General features: G+C 50.9%; 1 protein-coding gene across 1 annotated transcript in view; it reads right to left on the bottom strand.

Annotated features, from left to right (window-relative positions):
• The window catches only part of INPP5A (inositol polyphosphate-5-phosphatase A), a 193,414-nt gene extending 168,803 nt beyond the window's left edge, over positions 1 to 24,611 (bottom strand). The window contains exon 1 of the mRNA XM_053584591.1: positions 24,205 to 24,611. Coding sequence (XP_053440566.1) covers positions 24,205 to 24,279 — 75 coding nt within the window. The 5' untranslated portion in view covers positions 24,280 to 24,611. The remainder of the gene's footprint in view (positions 1 to 24,204) is intronic.
• Positions 24,612 to 25,101: the final 490 nt, after the last annotated feature.

The following is a 25,101-nucleotide window of genomic DNA, read 5'->3' as shown; positions in this document are numbered from 1 at the left end:
AGTACTGCTATATGAAGGTCTGACAATTAAGTCCATGAACTCCTTCTAGAAAAAGTGCTACACATCTCACTGCTGAATATTTCTATGGTCGCCTTAGAAGTGCTCCCCTTCAGAAGCTGTGCACTGATGCCAACACCTAGACCACCATTCAAAGCAATTTTGGAATTCTTTTTCTGGAATGGCCATCAGAGCTGTCATCACATCACCCTGATGTCCTCAATGTCATCAAAATGCCTTCCTTTCAATATTTCCCTTATCTTTGAGTAAAGAAAAAAGTCAATGGGGTCCAGATCAAGTGATCTGGGAAGGTGTTCCAACACAGTTATTTGTTTACTGGCTAAAAATTCCCTTATACACATGAAAAAATGATGCTCGCAATTAATCATCAGAGAAATGCAAATTGAAACCACTCTGAGATATCACCTAACCCCGGTAAGAAGGGCCCACATCACAGAGTCCCAAAGCTGAAGATGCTGGCATGGGTGTGGAGAGAAGGGAACACTTTTACACTGCTGGTGTGACTGCAAACTAATGCAGCCTCTTTAGAAAGAAGTAAGGGGAATCCTCAAAGAGCTAAAAGCAGACCTCCCATTTGATCCTGCAATCCCATTACTAGGCATCTACCCAGAAGAAAAAAAAAATCATTTTACCATAAGGAAATTTGCGCTAGAATGTTCATAGCACCCCAAATCACAATTGCAAAGATGTGGAAACAACACCAGTGCCCACAGGCTCACGAATGGATTAACCAGCTCTGATACAGGTACACCATCAGGTACTACTCAGCCATACAGAGATGGGGGCTTTGGAGAACATTCTCATAAGTACCTCAGAAAGGGAAAAGCACTGCCCTGCTAGTGGGAATGCAAACTAATACGTTCTTCTCAGAAAGATGTTTGGAGATCACTTAGGGATCTAAAAATAGTTCTGCCATTCGATCCTACAATTCTTCTACTAGGCATATACACAGAAGACCAAAAATCACTTTATAACAGAGATATTTGCACCAGAATGTTTATGGCAGCCCAATTCATAATTGCTAAGTCATGGAAGAAGCCCAGGTGCCCATCGAGCCACGAATTGATTAATAAATTGTGGTATATGTACACCATGGAATATTACGCAGCCTTAAAAAAGATGCAGACTTTACCTCTTTTACGTTTACAATGGATGGAGCTGGAACATATTCTTTTTTTTTTGTTTTGAGATTGGTTTCATTTTTATTGCTCTTTATATATGTAGATTTTCTTTTTTTTAATTAAATCATAGCTGTGTACATTGATATGATCATGGGGCATCATTCACTAACTTCACAGACCGTTTACCAAGTTGCACACATACCCTTGTAAGATGCACCGCTGGTGTAATCCCACCAATCCCCTTCCCTCTACCCACCTCCCCCCTCCCTCCCCTCCCTTTCCCCCTTCCCCCTATTCTTAGGTTGTAACTGGGTTATAGCTTTCATGTGAAAACCCTAAATTAGTCTCATAGTAGGGCTGAGTATATTGGGTACTTTCTCTTCCATTCTTGAGATACTTTACTAAGAAGAATATGTTCCAGCTCCATCCATGTAAACATGAAAGAGGTAAAGTCTCCATCTTTCTTTAAGGCTGCATAATATTCCATGGTGTACATATACCACAATTTACTAATCCATTCGTGGATCGATGGGCACCTGGGCTTCTTCCATGACTTAGCAATTATGAATTGGGCTGCAATAAACATTCTGGTACAAATATCTTTGTTATGATGTGCTTTTTGGTCTTCTGGGTATATGCCCAGTAGAGGAATTACAGGATTGAATGTCAGATCTATTTTTAGATCTCTAAGTATTCTCCATATCTCTTTCCAAAAGGAATGTATTAATTTGCATTCCCACCAGCAGTGCAAAAGTGTTCCCTTTTCTCCACATCCGCGCCAACATCTCTGGTCTTGGGATTTTGTGATATAGGCTAGTCTCACTGGAGTTAGATGGTATCTCCAAGTAGTTTTGATTTGCATTTCTCTGATGATTAAAGATTATGAGCATTTTTTCATATGTCTGAAGGCTGCACGCCTGTCTTCTTCAGAGAAGTTTCTCTTCAAATCCCTTGCCCTGCCTGCGATGGGATCCCTTGTTCTACTCTTGCTAATGCGTTTGAGTTCTCTGTGGATTCTGGTTATTAAACCTTTCTCGGAGACATGACCTGCAAATATCTTCTCCCATTCTGAGGGCTTTCTGCTTGCTTTACTTACTGTCTTCTTGGCTGTGCAGAAGCTTTTTAGTTTGATCAAGTCCCAGTAGTGTATTTTTGAAGCTGCTTCAATTGCCCGGGGGGGGTCCTCCTCATAAAATACTCTCCCATCCCGATTTCTTCAAGGGTTTTCCTTGCACTCTCCTCTAGTATTTTTATAGTTTCATGTCTTAAGTTTAAATCTTTGATCCAGTGAGAATCTATCTTAGTTAATGGTGAAAGGTGTGGGTCCAGTTTCAGTCTTCTACAGGTTGCCAGCCAGTTCACCCAGCACCATTTGTTAAATAGGGAATCTTTTCCCCACTGAATGTTTTTAATTGGCTTGTCAAAGATTAAATAACAGTAAGTAGCTGGATTCATCTCTTGATTCTCTATTCTATTCCAGACATCTACCTCTCTGTTTTTGTGCCAATACCATGCTGTTTTGATCACTATTGATTTGTAGTATAGTCTGAGGTCTGGTAGCATAATTCCTCCTGCTTTGTTTTTAATTCTGAGTAATGTCTTGGCTATTCGAGGTTTTTTCTGATTCCATATAAAACGAAGTATTGTTTTTTCCAGATCTTTAAAGTATGACAGTGGAGCTTTAATAGGGATTGCATTGAAATTATATATTGCTTTGGGTAGTATAGACATTTTAACTATGTTGATTCTTCCCAGCCATGAGCATGGTATGTTTTTCCATTTGTTAATATTTTCAGCTATTTCTTTTCTTAGAGTTTCATAGTTCTCTTTATAGAGATCTTTCGCGTCCTTTGTTAAATAAATTCCCAAATATTTCATCTTCTTTGGCACTACTGTGAATGGGATAGAGTCCTTAACTGTTTTTTCAACTTGACTGTTGCTGGTATATATAAAGGCTACCGATTTATGAATGTTGATTTTGTAACCTGAGACGCTGCTATATTCCTTGATCACTTCTAAGAGTTTTGTAGTAGAGTCCCTAGTGTTTTCCAGATATACGATCATATCATCCGCAAAGAGTGAAAGTTTGATCTCTTCTGACCCTATATGGATACCCTTGATCGCCTTTTCTTCCCTAATTGCAGTGGCTAAAACTTCCATTACAGTGTTGAAAAGCAATGGAGACAATGGGCAGCCTTGTCTGGTTCCTGATCTGAGTGGAAATAATTCCAATTTAACTCCATTCAATATGATATTGGCTGCGGGTTTGCTGTAGATGGTCTCTATCAGTTTAACAAATGTCCCTTCTATACCAATTTTCTTAAGTGTTCTGATCATGAAGGGATGCTGGATATTATCAAAAGCTTTTTCTGCATCGATTGAGAGAATCATATGGTCTTTGTTTTTTAATTTGTTTATGTGCTAGATTACATTTACAGATTTACGTATATTGAACCAGCCTTGAGATCCTGGGATAAAACTGACTTGGTCATGATGTATAATTTGTTTGATGTGTTGCTGGATTCTATTTGTTAGGATCTTGTTGAATATTTTTGCATCTATATTCATTAGTGATATCGGTCTATAATTTTCTTTTCTTGTTGGGTTTTTCCCTGGTTTGGGGATCAGGGTGATGTTTGCTTCATAGAACATGTTGGGTAGTCTTCCTTCTTTTTCTACCTTTTGGAACAGGTTAAGTAATATAGGTAATAATTCCTCTTTAAAGGTTTGGTAGAATTCAGACATGAAACCACCTGGTCCCGGGCTTTTCTTTTTAGGGAGGTTTTGTATGGTTGATGCTATTTCCGAACTTGATATGGGCCTGTTCAACATTTCCACTTGATTCTGGCTAAGTCTTGGAAGGTGACGTGCTTCCAAGTATTGGTCAATTTCCTTCAGATTTTCACATTTCTGAGAATAAAGTTTCTTGTAATATTCATTAAGGATTTTTTGGATTTCTGAGGAGTTCGTTGTTATTTCGTCTTTGTTGTTTCTGATTGATGAGATTAGAGATTTTACTCTTTTTTTCCTGATTAGGTTGGCCAAAGGTTTATCTATTTTATTGACCTTTTCAAAAAAACAGCTTTTTGATTTATTGATCTGTTGTATTACTCTTTTGTTTTCAATTTCATTTAATTCTGCTCTAATTTTGGTTATTTCTTTTCTTCTACTGGGTTTGGGGTTGGAATGTTCTTCCTTTTCCAGTTGCTTGAGATGTCCCATTAAGTTGTTAACTTCCTCTCTTTCCGTTCTCTTGAGGAAGGCTTGCAGTGCTATAAATTTCCCTCTTAGAACTGCCTTTGCGGTGTCCCAGAGGTTCTGATAGTTCGTGTCTTCATTGTTGTTTTGTTCCAAAAAATTGGCGATTTCTTTCTTAATCTCATCTCTGACCCAGCTATCATTCAGCATAAGGTTATTTAACTTCCATGTTTTTGTATGAGTATGCAGATTCCCATTGTTACTCATCTCAAGTTTTATTCCATGGTGGTCCGAGAAGATGCATGGAATAATTTATATTTCTTTAAATTTACTGAGGTTAGACTTGTGACCTAAGATGTGATCGATTTTGGAGTAAGTTCCATGGGCTGATGAGAAGTATGTGTATTCAGTTTTGTTGGGATGAAATGTTCTGTAGATGTCAGCTAAATCCAAATGTTGGATGGTTAGGTTCAAATCTAAGATTTCTTTGCTCAGCTTCTTGTTGGAGGATCGATCCAACACTGCCAAAGGAGTGTTGAAATCTCCGACGATTATGGAGCTGGAGGAAATCAAGTTGCTCATGTCTGTTAAGAGTTTCTCTTATAAATTGAGGTGCATTCTGGTTGGGTGCATAGATATTAATAATTGAGATCTCATCATAGTGAGTATTACCCTTAACAAATATGAAGTGACCATTCTTGTCCTTCCTTACTTTTGTTGGTTTAAAGCCTATTGTATCTGCAAATAAAATTGCAACACCTGCTTTTTTCTGATTACCATTTGCCTGAAATATGGACGACCATCCTTTCACCCTGAGTCTGTATTTGTCTTTTAGGTTAAGACGTGACTCTTGTATGCAACAGATATCTGGCCTGGGTTTTTGTATCCAGTCAGCTAACCTATGCCTCTTTAGAGGACAGTTTAAGCCGTTCACATTAATGGAGAATATTGATAAGTCTGGTGAAGTTTTGGGTATCGAGTTTTTCAAAAGTCCAGTGGCCATTTTTAATCCTTTTGCCAGTGTGGAAATTGGAGTTTGATCCGAAGTTTCTGAGTGAGTTTACTTTTGTGGTATAGGATTGGGTTGGTCATTATGGAGGATAGGTCTGAGAATATCCTGAAGAGCTGGTTTGGTTATGGCAAATTTCTTCAACGTATGAATGTCCTTAAAGTATTTAATTTCTCCATCATAAATGAAACTCAGTTTAGCTGGATACAAGATCCGGGGTTGAAAGTTATTTTGCTTTAGGAGATTAAAAGTCGGTGACCACCCTCTTCTGGCTTGAAAAGTTTCAGCAGGGAGATCTGCAGTCATTCTAATATTCTTCCCTTTGAAGGTAATGGTTTTCTTTCTCCTGGCAGCTTTGAGGATTTTCTCCTTCATATTAACTTTAGTGAAGTTAATTATGATATGCCTTGGGGATGTCTTATTGGGGTTGAGTCATGCTGGGGTTCTGAAGCTGTCCGCTATCTGAATTTCAGAATCTCTAGGCATGTCTGGAAAATTCTCTTTCATAATTTCATGCAGAAGGGCCTCTGTGCCCAGCGAGGCCACTTCATCTGTTTCTGGAACTCCTATGATTCGGATATTCACCTTCTTCGAATTATCCCAGAGCTCTCTGAGAGAGTGATCCATTTTTGCTCTCCATTTCTCTTCCTCTTTGAGAGTTTGGGAGCGTTCAAAGGCTTTATCTTTGATGTCAGAAATCCTTTCTTCTGCTTGCTCCATTCTGTTACTGAGGGATTCTACTGTATTTTTCATATCTTTGAGGGCTGCAAATTCTTGCTTCAGTGTGTCTAAGTCTTTGGTGGTTTTGTCTTTAAATTTGTTAAATTCTTGAGACAACTTTTGAATTTCTCCTCGAATTCCTAATTCCACTTTGTTAATCTTGTCTGCAATCCAAATTCTGAATTCGATTTCTGACATCTCAGCCAGTTGTTTATGAATGGGATCTTCAATTGCATCTGCCATATCTTTCCTTGGGGGGGTTGATCTATTCTGGTTATTCATGTTACCAGAATTTTTCCGCTGATTCCGCCCCATGGTTGTTTTACTCCCTCTGATTTTTTCCCCTGGGGCTTTGTCAAGGGCCTGTACAGTGTTGTGGCCTGAGAAACTGGGGCCCTGTCTGGTGTGGTGGGGCTAAATGGTTCTGCCTTGTTTTCAGCTGGTTTCTGTTCCACCCTAGTGAAACAGATACTTTGGATTGAAGTCTCAGCTGTGGAGAAATATCAGCAATTAAGTACCCCACCCCCCACGGGCAAACAATTGGAAAAGAAAAATCAGGGCGGCGCCTGTGGCTCAGTCGGTAAGGCGCCGGCCCCATATACCGAGGGTGGCGGGTTCAAACCCGGCCCGGCCAAACTGCAAAAAAAACAAAAAATAGCCGGGCGTTGTGGCGGGCACCTGTAGTCCCAGCTACTCGGGGGGCTGAGGCAAGAGAATCGCTTAAGCCCATGAGTTGGAGGTTGCTGTGAGCTGTGTGAGGCCACGACACTCTACCAAGGGCCATAAAGTGAGACTCTGTCTCTACCAAAAAAAAAAAGAAAAATCAAACCTTCCTACCACCGTGGACCTAGGGCACCACCTGATTTGTCCTCAGGTGATTGGTTCAGTTCAAAAATGTCCAAATCAATTGTCTCAGTCTGCACCTGTGTCGGGTGAGAGAGTTTAAGAGGTCTCTGGGAACCGGATCACAGGGGTCTGGTGACTACTCTGGTGTGGCTTGCTCCAGTGCTGCGTGGAGTCAGGAGAAGCCACCCAGCCTATAAATCAGTCTTGGAAGGTTGATGCCTCCTTCCCCACCTTGCACCACTTCACATCCAGTCACTGATAGCCCTGCAGTTGGCTGACCCAGTTGCCTGTAGTGAATCCGTACTCCAGGAGTTTATACCTGCCTGAATCACAAGGAAGTCTGCCAGGCCGCTGCACTCTGCCTCTCTCCAGCAGGAGGAGGTGAGGCCTGACAACCTCGGGTGCTAGATGAAGGTTGAGAGGTTTTCACTCAGGTCCAGTCTCACCCCTGATTAATGTTACTGACAGAACAGAACAGAACAACTCTGCGTTTCCCCTGCAGAAGAGAAGCTGAATTGAATTCCAAACCAGCTTGTCTTTGCTCTTGTATTGTCTATAGGCTGACGATCCCCTGAGGGCCAGGTGCGTCTTAGGTTTAGTAAAGCGGACCTCTGGGTCAGCCCCTCCCTGGGAGTTTCCCTAGTTTGCAAGTTGGAGTTGCCTCAGGCAAACTCAGAGTCTCTGGTTGCCCAGGGAGACAGGGGGTGTGGCTTCAGAATATTCTGTAGTGAGCCGTAGTGCTAGCAAAAGAGGGCTGCTGCCTTATGGCTTAGGCAACCGTTGCTCTGGTGTAGCTCCCCTCCGGCCAACCGTCCTCTCTCTGCTTCCGTATCCCAGAGTCTGCACCCACCGGCTGCAGCCCAGCACTGTCTACACCCCTCGAGCAATTGCCCAAGAGTCTGGACCCCTGGGGGACAGGCCTCCAGACCTTGGAGTGAGAGCAGAGGGGAGCGCGGGGAGCGCTGGAAGCCTGGGGTTGCGGGCAGAGAACACACACAGCTTTACACAGTTTTATGCCTGGCCCTATTGTCACCAAAAGACGGCTGTCGCACTGTGCCTCAGGGAACTGCCACTCTGGTGCAGTCCCCTCTCCGCCAACCGACTGGGACTGGCCTCCAGACTCCAGTGTGAGCGAATTCCACAGCTCAGAATTCCAGGTAGAGACATTATATACAGTTTATACAGTTGTATGCCTGGCAGGAGAACGCCGTGGCACCCTAGTAGGGGAGGTAGGTCCAGTTTTTAGAGGGTCTCTCCCGTGGAGTGTAGTGGGAGGACCTTTGAACTCTGCCTGGTTGTTTGTGGGGCACTCTGAGCCGTTCTCATGGGGGAGGGGACTCCCATCCGCTTGGTGATGGATTTTGTACCTTTTGTTTGTATCCTTGTGGTCACAGCTCGCCTCAGCGTGGTTGACGTGCATTCTACAACCTTCTCTCTTAGTGCAGCTCAAATCCACCTGGTTACTTGCTGAATTTTTGTCCTTTAACTCTCCTTCTGAACGGGAGCCTCTGGAAAGCTGGCTTCAGTCAGCCATCTTGTCTCCTCCCCCCCACCCCCCCGGAACATAGTCTTCTTAGCAAAGTATCTCAAGACTGGAAGAAAAAATATCCAATGTACTCAGCCCTACTATGAAACCAATTTATAAACACCCACACTTTCATGTGAATGCTATAACCCAACTATAGCCCAAGATGAAGGGGAAAGAGCGGGGCGGGGAGGATTTGTGGAGGGAGGGCAATTGGTGGGATCACACCTATGGTGCATTTTACAAGGGTACATGTTAAATCTACTAAGTGTAGAATATAAATGTCTTAATATAATAACTAAGGAAATGCAGTGAAGGCTATGTTAACCAGTTTCATGAAAGTATTTCAAATTGTATATAAAACCAGCACATTGTACCCCATAATTGCAATAATACACAGCTATGATTTAATTTAAAAAAATGGAAAAGCAAGTACCCAAAGTACTGAATACTAAGTTGAAAAGTAGATTAATAACTACAGACCCACATGAGAGAAAAGCTCAATTAAATTCATGGAGGGGGAGAGGGCTCCATATATCCCCACCTATCGGGTGCAATGCATGCTTCCTTGGTGAAAGACTCAACGACAACTCAGACTTTGGACTTTACCTTACAAACACAAATAATGTAACTTAATGGTATGTACCCACATGTAAACCTAAAATAAAAATTAAATTAAATTTTAAAAAAAGAAAAAAATTAAAACTCCCTCACAGCCAGTGCCGTGTGAGCAGGTGCCTCATTGTGATGCAAGAGCCCTGAGTTGCTGGTGAGAGGTCCAGGGCGATTTCCTCTAACCTTTCACGCAGCCTTTTCAGCACTTCCAAATAGTTAACATGGTTAACTGTCCAGCTGGTACAAATTCATAACAAATAATCCCTCTGATATTAAAAAAGCACGGCAATGTGGTTGATTTGAGCTGACGGACTTTTTAATCATGGAGAACTGGCCGACTGCCGCTCTGCACCTTGACAGGCTGTTTCAGGGCTGTGTTGGTGCAGCCGGGTTTCATCCCCAGTGAGAACATGGTCCAAGCCATCGTCCTGCCTCCCCAACAGGTCTTGCAGACTTCAGCATTCCTTTGGCTTTTGACCCTTTGGGTTCATTTTTGCACATACCTTTCTCATGCCAAGATTTTCAGTTAAGATTTTCCTGTTTCTCATCAATGTTTACTTGGTCTGCTGTGCTTCTCATAGTTAGCTGTGATTTTAACTCACAATTTGACAAATTTCTGCAATGTTTTTGTCAGTTCTGCTTGCTACTGTTCGCCCTGACTGCTCTCCATCAGTGACACGTTCTCTCCCCTCAGAACACGTTTAATCCATCTGTACACTGCTGTTTTCTTCCTGGCATGATCCCCATAAACTTCCTCATTTCACTTCCACTCTTGCCAAGCATAACAAGAAATTGAATGTTTGTTTGTTGCTCTAATTCAAGCTCCAACATTCTCATTCTCAAGACAGTACACAAAACACACACAACAGTTATGAATGCCACTCAGCACACCACCACCACAGCGCAACATGAACACAGCCAAGGTGCTGACACACCAGGGCCATGGCCCTCACCAAACTGTCTGCACAGTGCTGCCAATGTAAGCACACAGCAGCAAACTCACCAACTTGTCGGGCCTTGTATACAATAATGCGGCAAAAATCCAAGCGTTTCAAAAAAAGCTATCTTTTTTCAAAATACTTCTTCACAAAGAAATTTGAGATGAGCATTTCCCCAGTTAGCAAAGGACACTGAGGAGCAGGATGACATACAGGAGTCATCTAAAGAACACCCAGGTGTATTAGGCTTGTTAACTGGGTTACGGTGAAAGGCTCCTGGACTGCGAAAATCATAACATCACACTCAAGCTAGCATTTCATACTCACCCGGTTGATATCACTAAGGCACCTAAAGAACTGCAGACGGAATCGATGAAGTTCTCAGGAGGTGACATTTTAAAGTCATTGTTTGATGCTGGGGAAGATCCAACTGAAATAGTAAAAATGTAGTGGAGTATCCAGGCCTTCAGCAACGTACCTGAGAAACGCTTTCTTGCTTTTCAACCACTTACTGCTGTGAATCTACATTCTCCTCCCAAACCCAAATCAAGACGCCCTTAGGGTCACAAATGACTGATACCATCCAGGGGTCAGACCTCCATGTTGCAACCAAACACAAATGCTTTCCAACACAAGGCAGATACAACAGAGTCATGAAAAGGTCAGTTTACTTAAAATTAACAAATAGCTTTCATTGTTTGGAAATTATTAATTACATGTAGTTAGACTTTCACAAAACAATGTACATTTTAAGCACACCTAATTGAATGATCACAGCTGAATTAATGGGCTTCCAACATGAACAGTCCCCAGCCCTGAGATAATGGTACAGGATTCAGCCTCAACAAGGAAGCCCTGACTGCACCAGCCGTGGAATGGGTGAGGCTTGGAGGAGGAGTCTGGCACGAAAGGCAGTGAGATTCCACTTGCATGAAGCACCCAGAACAGGCAAACCCACAGGAAGGAGGGCGTCAGTAGTTGCCAAGGCTGGGGGGAGGGAACGAGGGTGTCTGCAAATAGGGTGCAGGTTTCCCTCTGGGGTGCGAATATTCTGGAATTTTGATAGTGGTGAGGATTGCACAATCTTGAGTATACTCAAACATTGAACTGTATTTTGTATATGATAAAATGGTGATTTTTTTTTTTTACAGTATCTGAATATTGTCTTAATTCAAAGATAATAATAAATGCAGCCAATATAGGCTTTCCCAAACGGAATGACTGCTCCTCCACTGATGGGGCACTTTTACCACACGGGCACTTCATGGGGAGCTGGGCCTGCGCAGGCCCTGGCCCTGAGATCAGGTGCTTACATCATTGCCAGCCAGTGTGCGGGAGGGATCCCTTCTCCACAGCACAGTACCAGGTCATAATCAGGGGCTATGAGACAGTGAGTGACCAGCCCCATGAGCTCAGGGACCCTCGGCAACTGCCCAGCCCAGGCAAGAGTTGGGGAAGGATGGCCCCTGAGGAGACCCTGCTGAGAGAGCCTGGGAGATGGACACTCTGCTTGGCTGGGCACAGTGAGCAGAAGCCCTACAGGGACACAGAGGTGACTACAGTCCCCACAAGTGACATGTCCATGGGCCCAGGGCCTCTGCAGGAGCAGGGGCTGCTTGGAGCTGCACAAGAGGCCCCATGGATGAGCCCAGCTAGTGCTGGGAGATCTGTCTGGGAAGTCACCACTACACAGGGCCTTCCAGCTACAAGGCCACTGAGCAGATCGGGCCCCACAACAACACTGAACCACGTGTGAGAGGCAAAGAAGCCTGTGGAAACACAGAGACCACTGTGCCAGTGTGAACATCCAAGCACCACAGCTTCACTGCACTGGAGCACGTTCTCCAATTCTCAAGAAAAGGGAGAAGGGCCTCGTGCTGCAGCTGGAACCGTCCTCTCTCCACACCTAAGACAGGACCTCGTGTGGGCCTCGTGCTGCAGCCAGAGCTGTCCTCTCTCCACACCTAAGACAGGACCTCGTAGGGGCCTCATGCTGCAGCCGGAGCTGTCCTCTCTCCACACCCAAGATGGGACCTCATGGGGGCCTCGGGCTGCAGCTGGAGCTGTCCTCTCTCCACACCCAAGATGGGACCTCATGGGGGCCTCGTGCTGCTACGAGAGCCGTCCTCTCTCCACACCCAAGACAGGACCTCATGGGGGCCTCATGCTGCAGCCAGAGCCGTCCTCTCTCCACACCCAAGACAGGACCTCGTAGGGGCCTCATGCTGCAGCTGGAGCTGTCCTCTCTCCACACCCAAGACAGGACATCGTGGGGACCTCGTGCTGTTACCAGAGCCGTCCTCTCTCCACACCCAAGACAGGACCTCGTGGGGGCCTCATGCTACAGCCGGAGCTGTCCTCTCTCCACACCCAAGACAGGACTTCGTGGGGGCCTCATGCTGTTACTGGAGCCATCCTCTCTCCACACCCAAGAGTGATGGTTTTCCTGTCCTCCCTGCCCTGTGTTGTCTGTGACTGACCTCCCAGCATGGTGTCCACCTGGCCTGCACACAGAAGCCCAGGCATGGCTGCCTCACCTGTAGAGGCTCCCAGCATGCCCTTCACCTTCAGGCTCTTCAGCTTTAGGGGCAGAAACGGCCCAGCACGTGCCACACGCTCATCTAGCCCTACCCAGGAACTATGAGGGAGAGCTGAGCATCTGGGCAGTCGAGGGTCATCCCTGCTGAGCACTGCACTGAAGCCGTGGGTGTCAGTGAGCGTGTGTGCACATGCGTGTCCACACCCACTCAGTGGTGGGCCAGAGCACTCCCAGGTGGCTTTGGGGAAATACGGCCAGTTGGCAGGGAGACCTCACAGGCACACAGAGCATCCTCCCCACAGGCACCTCCCAACTCCCCTGCCTGCCCAGCAGAAACCCCATGCCTGGCAACCAGGTGCTGTTGCTGTCAGCTGAGAAGTCCCAGCTACTGTATTCGGGCTTCATTTTCAATGCATCCTGACTGAGAACAGTCAGGTTCCCAGGTCCACTGGGAGGACAGAGACCAAATCCTCTGAGCAGGCGGAGGTGGGGAGGGAGAAGGGGCAGCGGCCCAGCAATGTCGGGCAGCAGCTGCCATGCTGTGGACAGAGAGCCAGAGCATCGCGCACACAGAGGCAGGGCCTGCACCACATGGGTCAGACGGTGAACCCTGGCAGGCCCCACCCTCCCAGCAGCTCTGGGTTCTCTGACCTACATGAGAGTGGATCCACCAAAATGACCTCACCACCTGGAGCCACCACCCAAGTCTGAGAAGCATCTGTCCCCAGGAGTGTGTGCAGCAGCACTCCAGGACCGTGCTCTCGAGCCCAGGCCAACTTGAGAGAGCGGCGAGAAGGACACCACCCAGCCTCACGGAGGGGCAGACAGCACTCGGGGAGACGTGGGTGCCCTGCTCCCACCCTGTGCACAGGACTCCCACACCACAGGGAGCTTGCAGAAACCCCAGTGTGTCTCTGTGTCCCCACGGGGAGCGCTAAGCCCAGGTTTGGGGGCCACAGGGAAGGCTTTGCTCTCAGGAGTCCCCTCCTGCCCAGAACTGTCCAGATGCACATATGGTGACCTGCAGCCTACCTAGGGACACAGGCACGACGTTACAGAAGAGTCACTGCGCAGGTGAGGCAGCCATGCCTGGGCTTCTGTGTGCAGGCCAGGTGGACACCACGCTGGGAGGTCAGTCACAGACAACACAGGGCAGGGAGGACAGGAAAACCATCGCTCTGGAACCCAGGCCCCCCACCTGCCTTGAGGCAGGAAGACTGACCAGTCTCTGCCCAGTGACTTCCACAGGTGTCCCAGCATGACACAAAATGAGGGGCACGAGATGAGACACAGTGCAGGACACTTCAGCTGAGAGCGTGCATGATGTTCACTCATATGTGCGGCCTCCTGACTCACGGCCATGTCCACAGGCCCTCAGTGTCAAATAGCTTACTGATAATTTAAGTACTAGATTTATAAGGGCTACATAAGCCTAAAATTAAAATCCCAGAAAACACGCAAAAAGAAAAAAGTCTCAATGTTGAGTCTCAAAACCAATACTCAACACTGCAAGGAACCAGGGAAACACAGATGAACGCACAGCCTGTGCAGCTCCACACCTGACACTGCAGAGCCCAGCAGCCCCAGACCTGGGCAACACCAGCCCTCCCTGCTGTAGGGGCAGCATGCGGTGCAGGCATGTGTGCCTGTGATGTGCATGTGTGTGGCACACACATGCGCACACGTGCCGTGCACCTGTGTGGTGTGGAGCATATATGCAATGCCATGTGTGTATACTCAGCACTGGGGGCAGCTCCCACCAGCCCAACAGGCACCCTGGAGGCACCTGAGACTGTTGAGTAGAGAGAGCTAGCCCATGGGACACCAGAAATGGGAAACGTGTCCGTGCTTATGTGTGGTCTGCAGACACACTCTGGCGCATTTGCACAGCAGGATGGCTCGCACAGCAGCCCTTGCCATGCACATCACGGGAGGGCGTGGAGCGGGATCCCAGGACACAGGGCAGCAGCTGCAGCCCCAGGCCAGGTGGGCAACGGTGATGAGGAAGTGCTGGCCTGGGTCCAGGGAGCCCACAGGCTGCAGGGGGGTGGGGGGGAAGGGTGCTTCCAATGCAGGGGCCTGGCAGCCCCATAAGACCCGAGGGCACTGCAGACCCTTCTGGGCACCACCCACTCCATGCTGGAGTTGATTTAACTCCAACAGGCAAGTGGGTGTGTGTTCTCTCACAAACATGTTAGAAGTGTGTTGTTTTTCATCTATGACATGGGATCCTAATGCAGCAGTTGCCAAAAAACACTGAAATCAGCCCCACAGCCACACATATGGGCACAGGTCCGGTGCAGTGCGGGTATGCAGATGGGGTGTCAGTGTTGTGCCTTTCTGGGTCACTCTGCATTATAGTTCATTACAGAAAACTAAAGTCATCAAGGTCATCAAAACTCACACACTATCAATTTTCTCCTGGAAACTAGGGTAAGTTTGAACTCTCTCCCTGAGGGGAAGTTCATTATGCTAAAAAATTAAAATGAATGTGCCAAGTGCTGGTGTTCTCCAGTCTGGTGCCTGGGGCTCTCAGGAGGTAAGCCGGGACGACCCATCTGCAGGGGGGGGGGTGTCCCTGTGCACGTGACTTGGAAGCTCCTCTTCTTCCAGCATGAATCCTCCTTCCAGCCAGCCTGAATCCTCCTTCTCCTCTCAGACAGGGTTCCTTATCAGAAGCCAGAGGAACAAATAGGCCGCAGCATTCCTGGCAGCCAGTGGTCTGCAGAACAGGCCGACCATACTCGGCCCCACTCTGGGGGCCACAAAAGGCGTCTCGCTGGATCTTCTGCTAGCTGCAGGCTGAGGTCCCTAGTGGGGCCTGAACACAATCAGCCACACTTCCTGGGCAGACTCAGCGCCCTTTCCCCAGGCCACCCCTTTTCTACTTCTCCAGCTGGCTCTGGGCACTTGAGCCTCAGGACTCAGGAGGCATCTGTGGTCTCCATGGCCAGAGCTTTCTCTGTGTGCCGTAAGCACCCAAGGCCCTGAGTGACTCCTGCGTCCCCTCTGAGTTCAGAGGCCGACCCCCAGGGGGCCCTCCCCCTAGTGTGGCCTCTTATGCCCTGTCTAGCCTTGCAGACACCTCCACTTTAGACAAGGACTGCTGGTTTTTGAGGTGGGCAATCTCAAGGGGTGGGGATGGGCATACACAGCCTAGTGCCCCAGCTACTGTGCCCAGCAGACACAGAGAAACCCTTCAGAGATCCTGCCCCAGCACAATGCGGGGAAGCGCATGCAGCCATGGGCTTAGGGTCAGCCTCCAAGGAAGGGTGCACAGAGCACTTCCTACCCCCATAAACCAGCACCAAATACTTCTGAATGAGTGCACAGGCCAGACTCAGGGATGGAGCTCTCAAACAGAGGCTCCCGGGGTCCCTAGCCTGCCCCCACCTGCACACTCAGCACAGCTACCACCCAGGACCTGGAACCTCTGGGGGTGGGGGCGATCGTAGGCTGGCCTACCTAGGGCAGAGCTCCTGCCACAGGAACCCCCCACACCCCAAAGTGTTCCTCCCAGGCCCGAGCATTTAAATGAGACCCTTCCTGGCCACACTGACGGCCTCAGTCCGAATCTATCACCCTGGTGCTGTTTCTGTTTCTCCTCCTGGTTGCCACATGTCCCTCCAGTCCCTGGCCCAGCCTAGGCCTCCACCTGGCCACTGCATACAGCATGCCTGCCTGGCTGCAGCGGCGGGGGCGGCAAGGTCGTTAAAGCAACAGGAAGTTGCAGCACATCTGAGAAACTGTAACAGCGATGAAGGAGAAAACAGGCGAAGCATGTGTCCTCACGAATCTGCCTGCTACTTGGACAGATGTCACTCCTGACCGAACCAGCCTCTGACAGCCCCACCCCAAACCACCTGAATCCACACTGCAGCTGCTGTGCTCTGCACGCGGGCCCTCAGCAGACTTGCTGGGCTGGAAGCAAGTGCCCGCAACACAAGGGAATCTCTGAGTAAACGGGTGGGTGGGTCTGCCCACTAACCCTTCTGTGTCCTAGAACCATCCCCTCAGGAGCTTCAAAGATGGTTGTTAAAGCAATAGCCAGTCAATCAAGGCCTCAGGTACACACATATGGTCACCCACACAGTCAGAGCCCCCAAGGCCAGAGGATAATCCCCATTCTAACTTCTCACAGGGACAGCAGGTGCCAACTGACAGTTACCCAAAAGCCTGAAAGATAGGCAAGGAAGGGTACTTGGGTTGGGTCAGGGCTGCTGCCCACCAGGGTCATCCTTGGGACCCTGTCCACCCACCCTCATCTGCTCTGAGGACCTTAGGGTAGGTTCCCTCCAGGGGACTGAACAGTCCCTAACATGCCCCCACCCAAGCATAACCAGGCCCAAGCTTGGAGGGCCACACACCCAAGGACCACCCCAAAGGCCAACTGCTACAGGGGTCAGTGAGGTAGGCAAAGAAACTACCACTGCGTCTGGCAGAACAGCCACCATGAGCCGGGCCCAGTGGTTAAGGCCTGTAGTCCCAGCACTTTAGAGGTAGAGACAGGGGGATCACTTGGCTCAGGAGTCCAAGGCTGCAGTATGCTGTGATCATGCCACTGCCCACCAGCCTGGGCAACTAAAGCAAGACCCTGTCTCTAAAAAATAACTAACTAAATAAAAAACATCCCTTATAATGCTGAGGGTCTGACAGAGGTGAGAAGAGGCCACAGCCCAGCAGCCTGTCACCTCTGCAGTCTTACACGAGGTCAAACGCTGCCCTGGAAGGAGAAGTGGGACCAAGTCAGCGTCTCTTCGTGCAGCCAGTGAGCCTGGGCCAGGACAGCCCATCTGCCCCCTGCCTGCGGAGAAGGTCTGAACCTCCAGGTACTTACTTCCAGCATAACCTCAGAAAACACAGTGCCAGTTCACGAGCATCACTCCCTCCCCCAGGTGCTGCCCCAGGGGAGGTGTGCCATGGAGCGACCACATCCATCACACTGACCACACAGCCAGCCCCAGACCAGTGAGGGCCTCGTCCACACAGACGGGTGCCCATCCACCAGCAAAGAAAAAATGAACCCTGCACCCACAGCAGGAGAGCACACCACCAGAGAGGAGGGCGCCACAGACCCCACCACAACGGCACCCTACAGACCACATAGTGACCACGTATTGTGTGATTCTGTGACATGAATCCTTGGTAAAGGCATTCTAGAAACAGAGCAAAGGAGAGCCAGGGATAGAAGGCTCTGCAGGGAGGAGCGTGTCCACAACTGAGTTGTGGTGACTACTGACCACACACTCACACTGGGTGCTCTGCACAGTCTTCAAATTCTCCTCAATAAATGTGCTAAATCTGAAAGGAAAACTCAAACTAGAGCCTAAGGACGCACGGAGCTTTCCACCAACCACCAAGCCCAGCTCTGGCCACACCTGTCCCCAAGGAATCTGAGAGGGGCAAGCACGGCCCAGACCAGCATCACCCATGCGAGACAGCACAAGGCCTGATGCAGCCTTGAGAGTCTAACCGAGCCGGGCCACTGCTGACATACTGACAGGCAGCTGTGGCCCTGAGAACCACCAAGGCTCAGACTCCTTTCCAGCCCCATCCATGCCCCCACTGCATCCTATACCTACTCAGCAGAACCACCAATAAAGCTACCATGGCCTCGCCTACAGCCTGCTAGTCAGTGTCCACACACAAGCACTTGGGGGGGCTGTACTAGGAAGAAGGTTGTACTGGGTGGGGGGCCTGCACTGGTGGCTGTATTAGGAGGGCTGTACTGGGGGGCTGCACTGGGGAGAGGACTGCATGGAGGGGAGAGCTGCACGAGGGGAAGGGGGGCTGTAACTGATGAGGAAGACCCAACCTGCCTGGGTAAGGCAGCCAGGAGGAAACCCTGGGAAAGGACTGCTTAGGCAAGAGGCACAGAGACATGAAAAGCCATGTCCTGCCCAGGCAGCCGGCTCTCAGGTTTGCCGGGAGGGCCAGGAGATAAACCAGGGACCACTGCAAAGTGCAGGTACCCAGCTTCTAGATGGTTCCGTCAGCATCCCTGGTGCTGCCCGGGAGCCCTGTGTACCAGGCAGGTGGGAAACAGTGTGGCAGCCAGCTGTAGAGGACCTTTCTCAGCTGACCACTGGCAGCAGGCAGGTAGGCCTAGGCTCACTTACCACTTCATCAACCACCCAGGCACCCCGAAAGTACTGCTCAGCCCTACCCAGGCCCCACAGACAGCATGAAGGTACAGCAGCAGGGGACCAGCGGCCTGGGAGGGCGCATGGGGCTGAGGCTTCCTCCTCCCATCCACACCCCCTACAGGAGCTTGGGCTCCACACTAGCCTGCCCAAGGCCCACACACCACAACCCGGTCAAGCTCTTCTCCCTGTGACTGTGGCACCACAGAGGTGGCGCTTAGAGCCACGCATCGAGATGACATCCCAGGAGGTGAGTGCCATGCCAGAGGAGGGTGGCCAGCCTGTGCCCAGGTGCCCAAACACTGACTGACAGGCATCAGAAAGCCGAGAAAGGCCTTGGGCACAGACACAGATCAGTAAGTATAGGGAGGGCAGGAAGGCTGGAGTCCTCGGGTGCCATGCTGCAGCCATGACAGAGACAGCCCTCAGGTCCCCCAGGTTTGATGTGCAGCTACCGAGGATGGCAGCCCCACAACTGGGCACACCCAGCAGAACTGAAAACACATCACATGAGGCACTTACACAGACATTCATGGCAACATTGTCCACAATAGCCAGAAAATGGGAACAGCCCACACCCATGGGCAGGTGACGACAAGCCACAGGGGCACAGCAGAGCCACAAATGGACATCCTCTGCTATAAAGAGGTGAAGTGAACCTGGAACCCACGCTCTACATAACATCCAGAACAGGAAGATCCATGGACACCATGTGTCCTGGTGGCTGCAGGGTTGGGACGTCGGGGAGAAGGGAGACTCACTCATACAGGGTCTCGTTATCGTGTGCCCTAGGAACATACCACAAACCAATGAATCGCTCACTTTAAGCAAAAGGGTATAGCCTGTGGATTCTGTCTCAGAAAAGCCATTGTTACCAAACAAAAAGTCCTGGAAGAAGAGAAGACCAGAGCTGGGACAGAGAATGGACCAGCACACCACTGGGGGCGGCCTACATGGGGGCCCCTGTGACAGGGCTGAGGCCTGTGGCCTGCTGAGAGCAGGGCTAGGATACCTAGTGGGGGCTGCAGGGGATGGGGCTCAGAGTTTTTAAGATGGAAGAAACTGCAGCACCAGAACCTTCTGCAGCTGACAGAACCATCTAGAAACAAGGGCAACCCTGAAGCCACAGGAGAGAGGGACACCCACCCTGCGGCCACCCCTATGCACTCCAGGGCTCAGGAACACCTGCAGTGGGGAGGCCCACCGGCCCCTTGCAGAGCCCACTCCCATGCCACCCAGGCTGAGCAGAAAGGAGGGCTGCCCAGGGACTGACGGGGCAGAAAGGGAGACACGGGCTCTGAAGCAGCAGGCAGGGCTGTGGGCAGACACCCAGGAGTGTTCTGTGCTCACAGGACACTGCCACTGGCCTACGCTTCCTCCCTAAGAAGCTGCCTGACCATGTGGGGTCGAGTGGAGCTCTGAAACCACAGCCAGCAGGAGTTCACTCTTCCTGCTGAGGTACCAAAGGCCTGATACCTCCTTGCCAAGCCACCAGCCACTACCCTAGGACAGGCTTGGGCAGCCAGTCCTCCGCAGCCTGGGGTGGAGTAGCAGCAGGAGCCCTATTCAGGAACCAAGAACAGCCACAGGGCTCACTAAGGGCAGCCCCACTGGAGCTGTGAAAAACTGGGAGGGGCACAGGCGCCCCCAGCCACCCAAGGCCTGTGCAGGATGGGAGATGTGCAACAACGTGGGAGAGGCCGCCAGTTCTGACAGAGGTCCCAGAGTGTAGTCAAAGCTACTTCCATACCATGCCAGAATGACTTCCCTTCCCACCCTCACTCTCCCCCAGTGAGCAGTGGGTCATCACAGAGGGCGCAGGCTGTGTGGTCATGTCACTGCCCCATCAGCCTGTGGATCATCGCAAAGGGCCATGGTACGTGGCAGTGTCACCGTCCCGCCAGCCTACGGACCACTGTAGAAGGCACGTGCTGTGTAGCGGTGTCACCGCCCCGCCAGCCTGTGTGGCGTGTCCTCGTGCCCTAACATTTCCTCCGCTTCGACATCCAGTGTGGGGAATGCTGGTGGTGACAGCCTACAGGAGCAAGAACTCCTTGGGGTCCTCTATGACGCTTGAGGGCACGAGGGTTAACTGTGTGAAGACCATCGCAAGCCATTCCCCACAACACTGCCTCTGACACCAAAGCCTCAGAAAAAAAATGAAGGTTCCTCAGTGGGGACAGCTCAATAGACTGAAGCATGGTGTCCTGGGGACACGACAAAGCCAGCAGCAGTGACGAGGAAGCAGAACAAGACATGACAGTCCCAGGATGTTAAGGGCAAACCACGATCAAAGTGTCCTGCACAGCACTCCAGAGGGTGCCCTCCAGATAGGCAGCACGGGTGGCTTGTGAGGGAGACTTTAAAACCTACACAAGAAGCCACCCACCTATTCTTGTGTATTGAGAGGAAAACGGTCTCCACCACAGGCCAGCACGGCTGTTTCAGATTCAGACACCTTCTTCCTAGGAACCGTGACCTGGGGAAAGTGGCTAATGCACTGGTCATATATGAGCCTATGGAGCTAGTTTCTGAGATGATGGAGCCCAACAAGAAAGAATTCCTTCACTGGCCTAAACGGCATCTGAGCACACTCGGCAGCTGAGGTTGTGTCTCGCAAAACGCTTCTGAAGTCTAGTATAAACCAAGGAATTAAAATTTCCTTCACTCAAGATTCACTCTCCCAGCTCAGCTCGTATCCCGTAAGTACCACATCCCAAACCTGGACCCAGGAAGGAGGCCCCAGACCAGAAAGGACGATTTCCACCTGGTGCCCCAGCATCACCCAAGCACAGAGGGAGACAGCTTCGTGCAGTCGTAAACCTAGCAGGAACCACAGGTGCTTCCCGCCTCGCCTTCAGATCACAACATGTCTCATAGGATTAACCTATGTACTGTTTACCAAAACAAATGTTCCTTCTAGACACAAACATAATGCAAAATTCCATATAGCCTTAAGAAAAGTGAGAATTCAGACAGAACATGTTGCTAAACACAAGTGAATTAAGTTACCCATTTTAATATCAACAGAGAGAAATATGTGTATATAGCTGAAACCCAATGAAAACGCTAGAACTCAGAATCAAAGATTACTGGAAAGAACGTTTGCACCGCAAAATTCTTTTCCTTTTGAGACTAAACTGCCCACCATGCTTAATTTTTCTGACATTTCTGAGGCTTTGAAGCCACAGCTAACGGATCTGAATCATCTGAACAAACCATGTTATAGTGACATGTTACTGGAAAGCCTAGAATAGAATGCTAAATATACAGACACACACCCATGCCAGGCACTTTTGCAGAAAACGATCAAACACAAAAGTAGATAAAGTTGACCATGACAAAGTCCATGACAAAGGTGCTCATCTCCAGCAGGTAAGCACAATACACAGGCTCTCAGATGGTAGAGGGAGAACACAAAAATAGACCTATCTTTTATTAATACAAACCAAAACTAGCCTGTGCCTGAACTTAGTTTAATGACACACTGCGCCCAGGCCTGCAGCCGGCAAAGAAACAAAATCCTTCTCCTGAAATCTAACTCGTGCTTGTATCAGTGGTACACATCCATCATACAACTGGCGCTGCACCAAACTGTCCACCTCGGGAAGGGGAGGGAGGGAAGTACGTGGCTCCGCAGCTCCATCTGTGCCACTTGGAGCTGCATTCTGCTTTATTTGGGTTGGCAGTGTAAGCACCAACAGCGGGGTGGCACCGTGGCTGAGACGTCGAACTAGGGCAGCCTCAGCCTGCCTGTAGGAGCTGCCGGTGCACAATGGGCCTGAGCTCCCTGTCTCCCTGTCTCCCCAGAGACCAGGCCGCCTCAGTTCCCAGGTGGGACTGGGGATCAGGTAGGGGCAGCGCTAGAAGGCAGAGACCTCAGGCAGTCAGCATCCCTTTTCTGGCCTTGAAAAGCCTTTCTGCATCTTTTTCTTTAATGAATAAGAAACAGAAAGTCCTCTCTGGGCTTTCAACAGACTCCCCTTACTTAAGAACTAAAGAGACACTAAGTTAAGGGTAAGGTGAGGGTACCCTATCCCAGGGGCCCTGCTCAGTCAACCACAGACAGAGGCAAACCCCAGGCATACGGGGCCAGGGTACAGGGCCCGGAGTGGAGGGCCCAGGATCAAAACTCAGGAACCGAGGTTGGGGTGTGGGGACCAGGGTTCAGGGGCCTGGGGTTCAAGGCCCTGGTTTGGGGGCTAGGGTTTGGAACTCAGGGGTAGAAGTTTGGGAGGAGGCGCTGGAAGATGGGAGCAGGGAACCAGGTTGGGGGTAGTGTTCCAGGACAGGAGTTCGGGGACAGGAGGTGTGGTTTGAGTTGAGATTTAGGGTTCAGAGTCAGGGTTAGGCAGTAATGGACCAAGTTTAATTCTGGACTTAGAATTCAAGGTTTGGGGGCCAAGTTCAGAGTCAGTTCTGGGGTTAGGATCTATTGTTATTTTCTAGGGTTGGACGACCTCAGACAGAGGTTTGAGGCCAAGGTTTCAGCACAAGGGTTTCAGGGTTCAGAGGCAGGGGTCCGGGGTTCCAGGATTAGGATAGAATTCAGGAATCAGAGCTAGAGTCAGATTTGGGTTTTGATGCCCTCAGACTAGGTTTCTGGGGTCTGGGTTCCCCAGACTGTGAACAGGGGTCAGAACTGAGATTCAAGGACTAGAATTTTCCTACCAGGATTTGAAGAAAGGTTTCAGAGGCAAGGTTCTGGGGTTAAGGTTCAGCAGCCAGAGTTTGTGGGCTTCAGTTCAGAGCCCAGTTTTTGGGTTCCAGGCTTGAGATCAGGGCAGTGGTCTGGGTCCAGTGCTTGGGCATCAGGGCAGGGGTCTGAGGTTCTGGGCTCAGGGTTATGGTCTGGGGATTTAGGGTCTCCGGGTCCAAGGTCCAGGATTCTGAGCTCATCAGAGTTCAAGACCACAGTCCAGGGTTCAGGGCTCAGAGTTTGGTATTTCAGGCTCAGGGTTAAGAATCACAGTTTAGGGGTCCAGAGCCCAGGGACTCAAGACCCAGCCTCAGGCAGAGTTCTTCCTAACAAGAAAAAAATTCCTTCACTTGCGACAATGGGGTCTGAGCTCGCTCCCAGCTGGGATGCATGCCCCAGGTCCAGGGTGTGAAGTCTGGGAGCCCAGACTATGAGGTCTGTGGGTTGTAAGTCCCAAGCTCAGCATGTGAGATCTGGAGGACCAGGGTCCAGAACCGAGGTCTGCCAGCTGGGGGTTCCAAGCCAGGGGTGTCAGGTCTGAAGTTCCAGGGATATAGGGTCAGGCTAGGCAGGGTTCAGTACATGGGCCCACGGGTTGATGGGTCCCAGCCTCCAGATGAGAGGTCTGGGGGCCCAGGGTCCGGGACTCAGGTCTGCCAGTTGGGGGTCCTAGGGTCGGGGTGTGAGGTCTGGGAGCCCAGGATCGAGGGCCCCGGCTCAGGCAGGGCCTGTGGGTTGGGGGGTCCCAGGCTCGGGGTGAGGTCTGGGGATCTTGGGCTTCAGGTCGGGGTCAGGGCCAGCTGCGGGCCCGGCCTGCCGGCGGCGGCACTTACATCGTCGAAGAGTGAGCCCACGTTGGCCGTGACCAGCAGGACCGCCGTGCCCTGGGCGGCCGCCTTCCCCGCCATCGTGCCGGGCGGCGCGGGCGCTGGGCTGGGCGTCACGGCGCTTCCTTCGGGGCCGGCGGGGGTCTCGTGGGGCCGCGGCGTCAGCTGCGCCGGGGGGCGGCCCCGGGGCGCATCGCGGGCCGGCGGGTCGGGCCGGGCCTGGCCGGGGCTCCGGCCTCGCGCTCGCACGCTCGCTGCTCCGCGGTTCCGCGGCCCCGCGCCCGATCGCTTGCCGCCGCCGCGCCTCACAGCGGCCCGCGCGCAGCCATTAGCCCCGCCGGGAAAGTTCCCGCAGCCGCCGCCGCCGACTCGGGCTCAGAGCGAGTCCCGCCCCGCGGAGCCGGGCCCGGGCGGGGCCTGCGGGGGCGGGGCGGGGCCTGCGCGAAGCCAGGGCTGGGCGGGGCCTGCATAGGGCGGGACCTGAGCTGGGCGGAGGGGACCTGGGGGCGGAGCTTGAGTGGGGCGGGGCCTGAACGGGGTGGGGTCTGCACCGGGGCGAGGCGTAGGCCCAGGAGGGACGCTGCCTGAAGTGGAAGGAAGCATGGCTGGGGGTGGGGCGTGCGCCTGCGCGGGGCGGAGTTAGAAGATGGGACGCTACTCGCGGGAGCCAGGGAGCAGGGCGGTGGACTGCGCGGGGGCGTGACTTGAACCGCAGCAAGGGGGGCTAGGCGGGGCCTGCGCGAGGTGAGGCGGGGCCTGTGCGGAGGCAGAAATCTGGGTGGGGCCTGCTCGGAGAAGTGTGCTCGGAGGCCAGACCCGCAATCCTGGGCGGGGTTTCAGTAGAGGGCGGGGCCTGGTGGAGGGGCGGGGCCTGGGGCAGGGAGGGCCTGCTCTAGAGTCTTG

This window comes from Nycticebus coucang, chromosome 3 (genome assembly GCF_027406575.1).
Source record: "Nycticebus coucang isolate mNycCou1 chromosome 3, mNycCou1.pri, whole genome shotgun sequence".
NCBI lineage: Eukaryota > Metazoa > Chordata > Mammalia > Primates > Lorisidae > Nycticebus > Nycticebus coucang.
The sequence above is the reverse complement of the archived record's forward strand: the minus strand, read 5'-3'. Positions and strand labels throughout refer to the sequence as shown.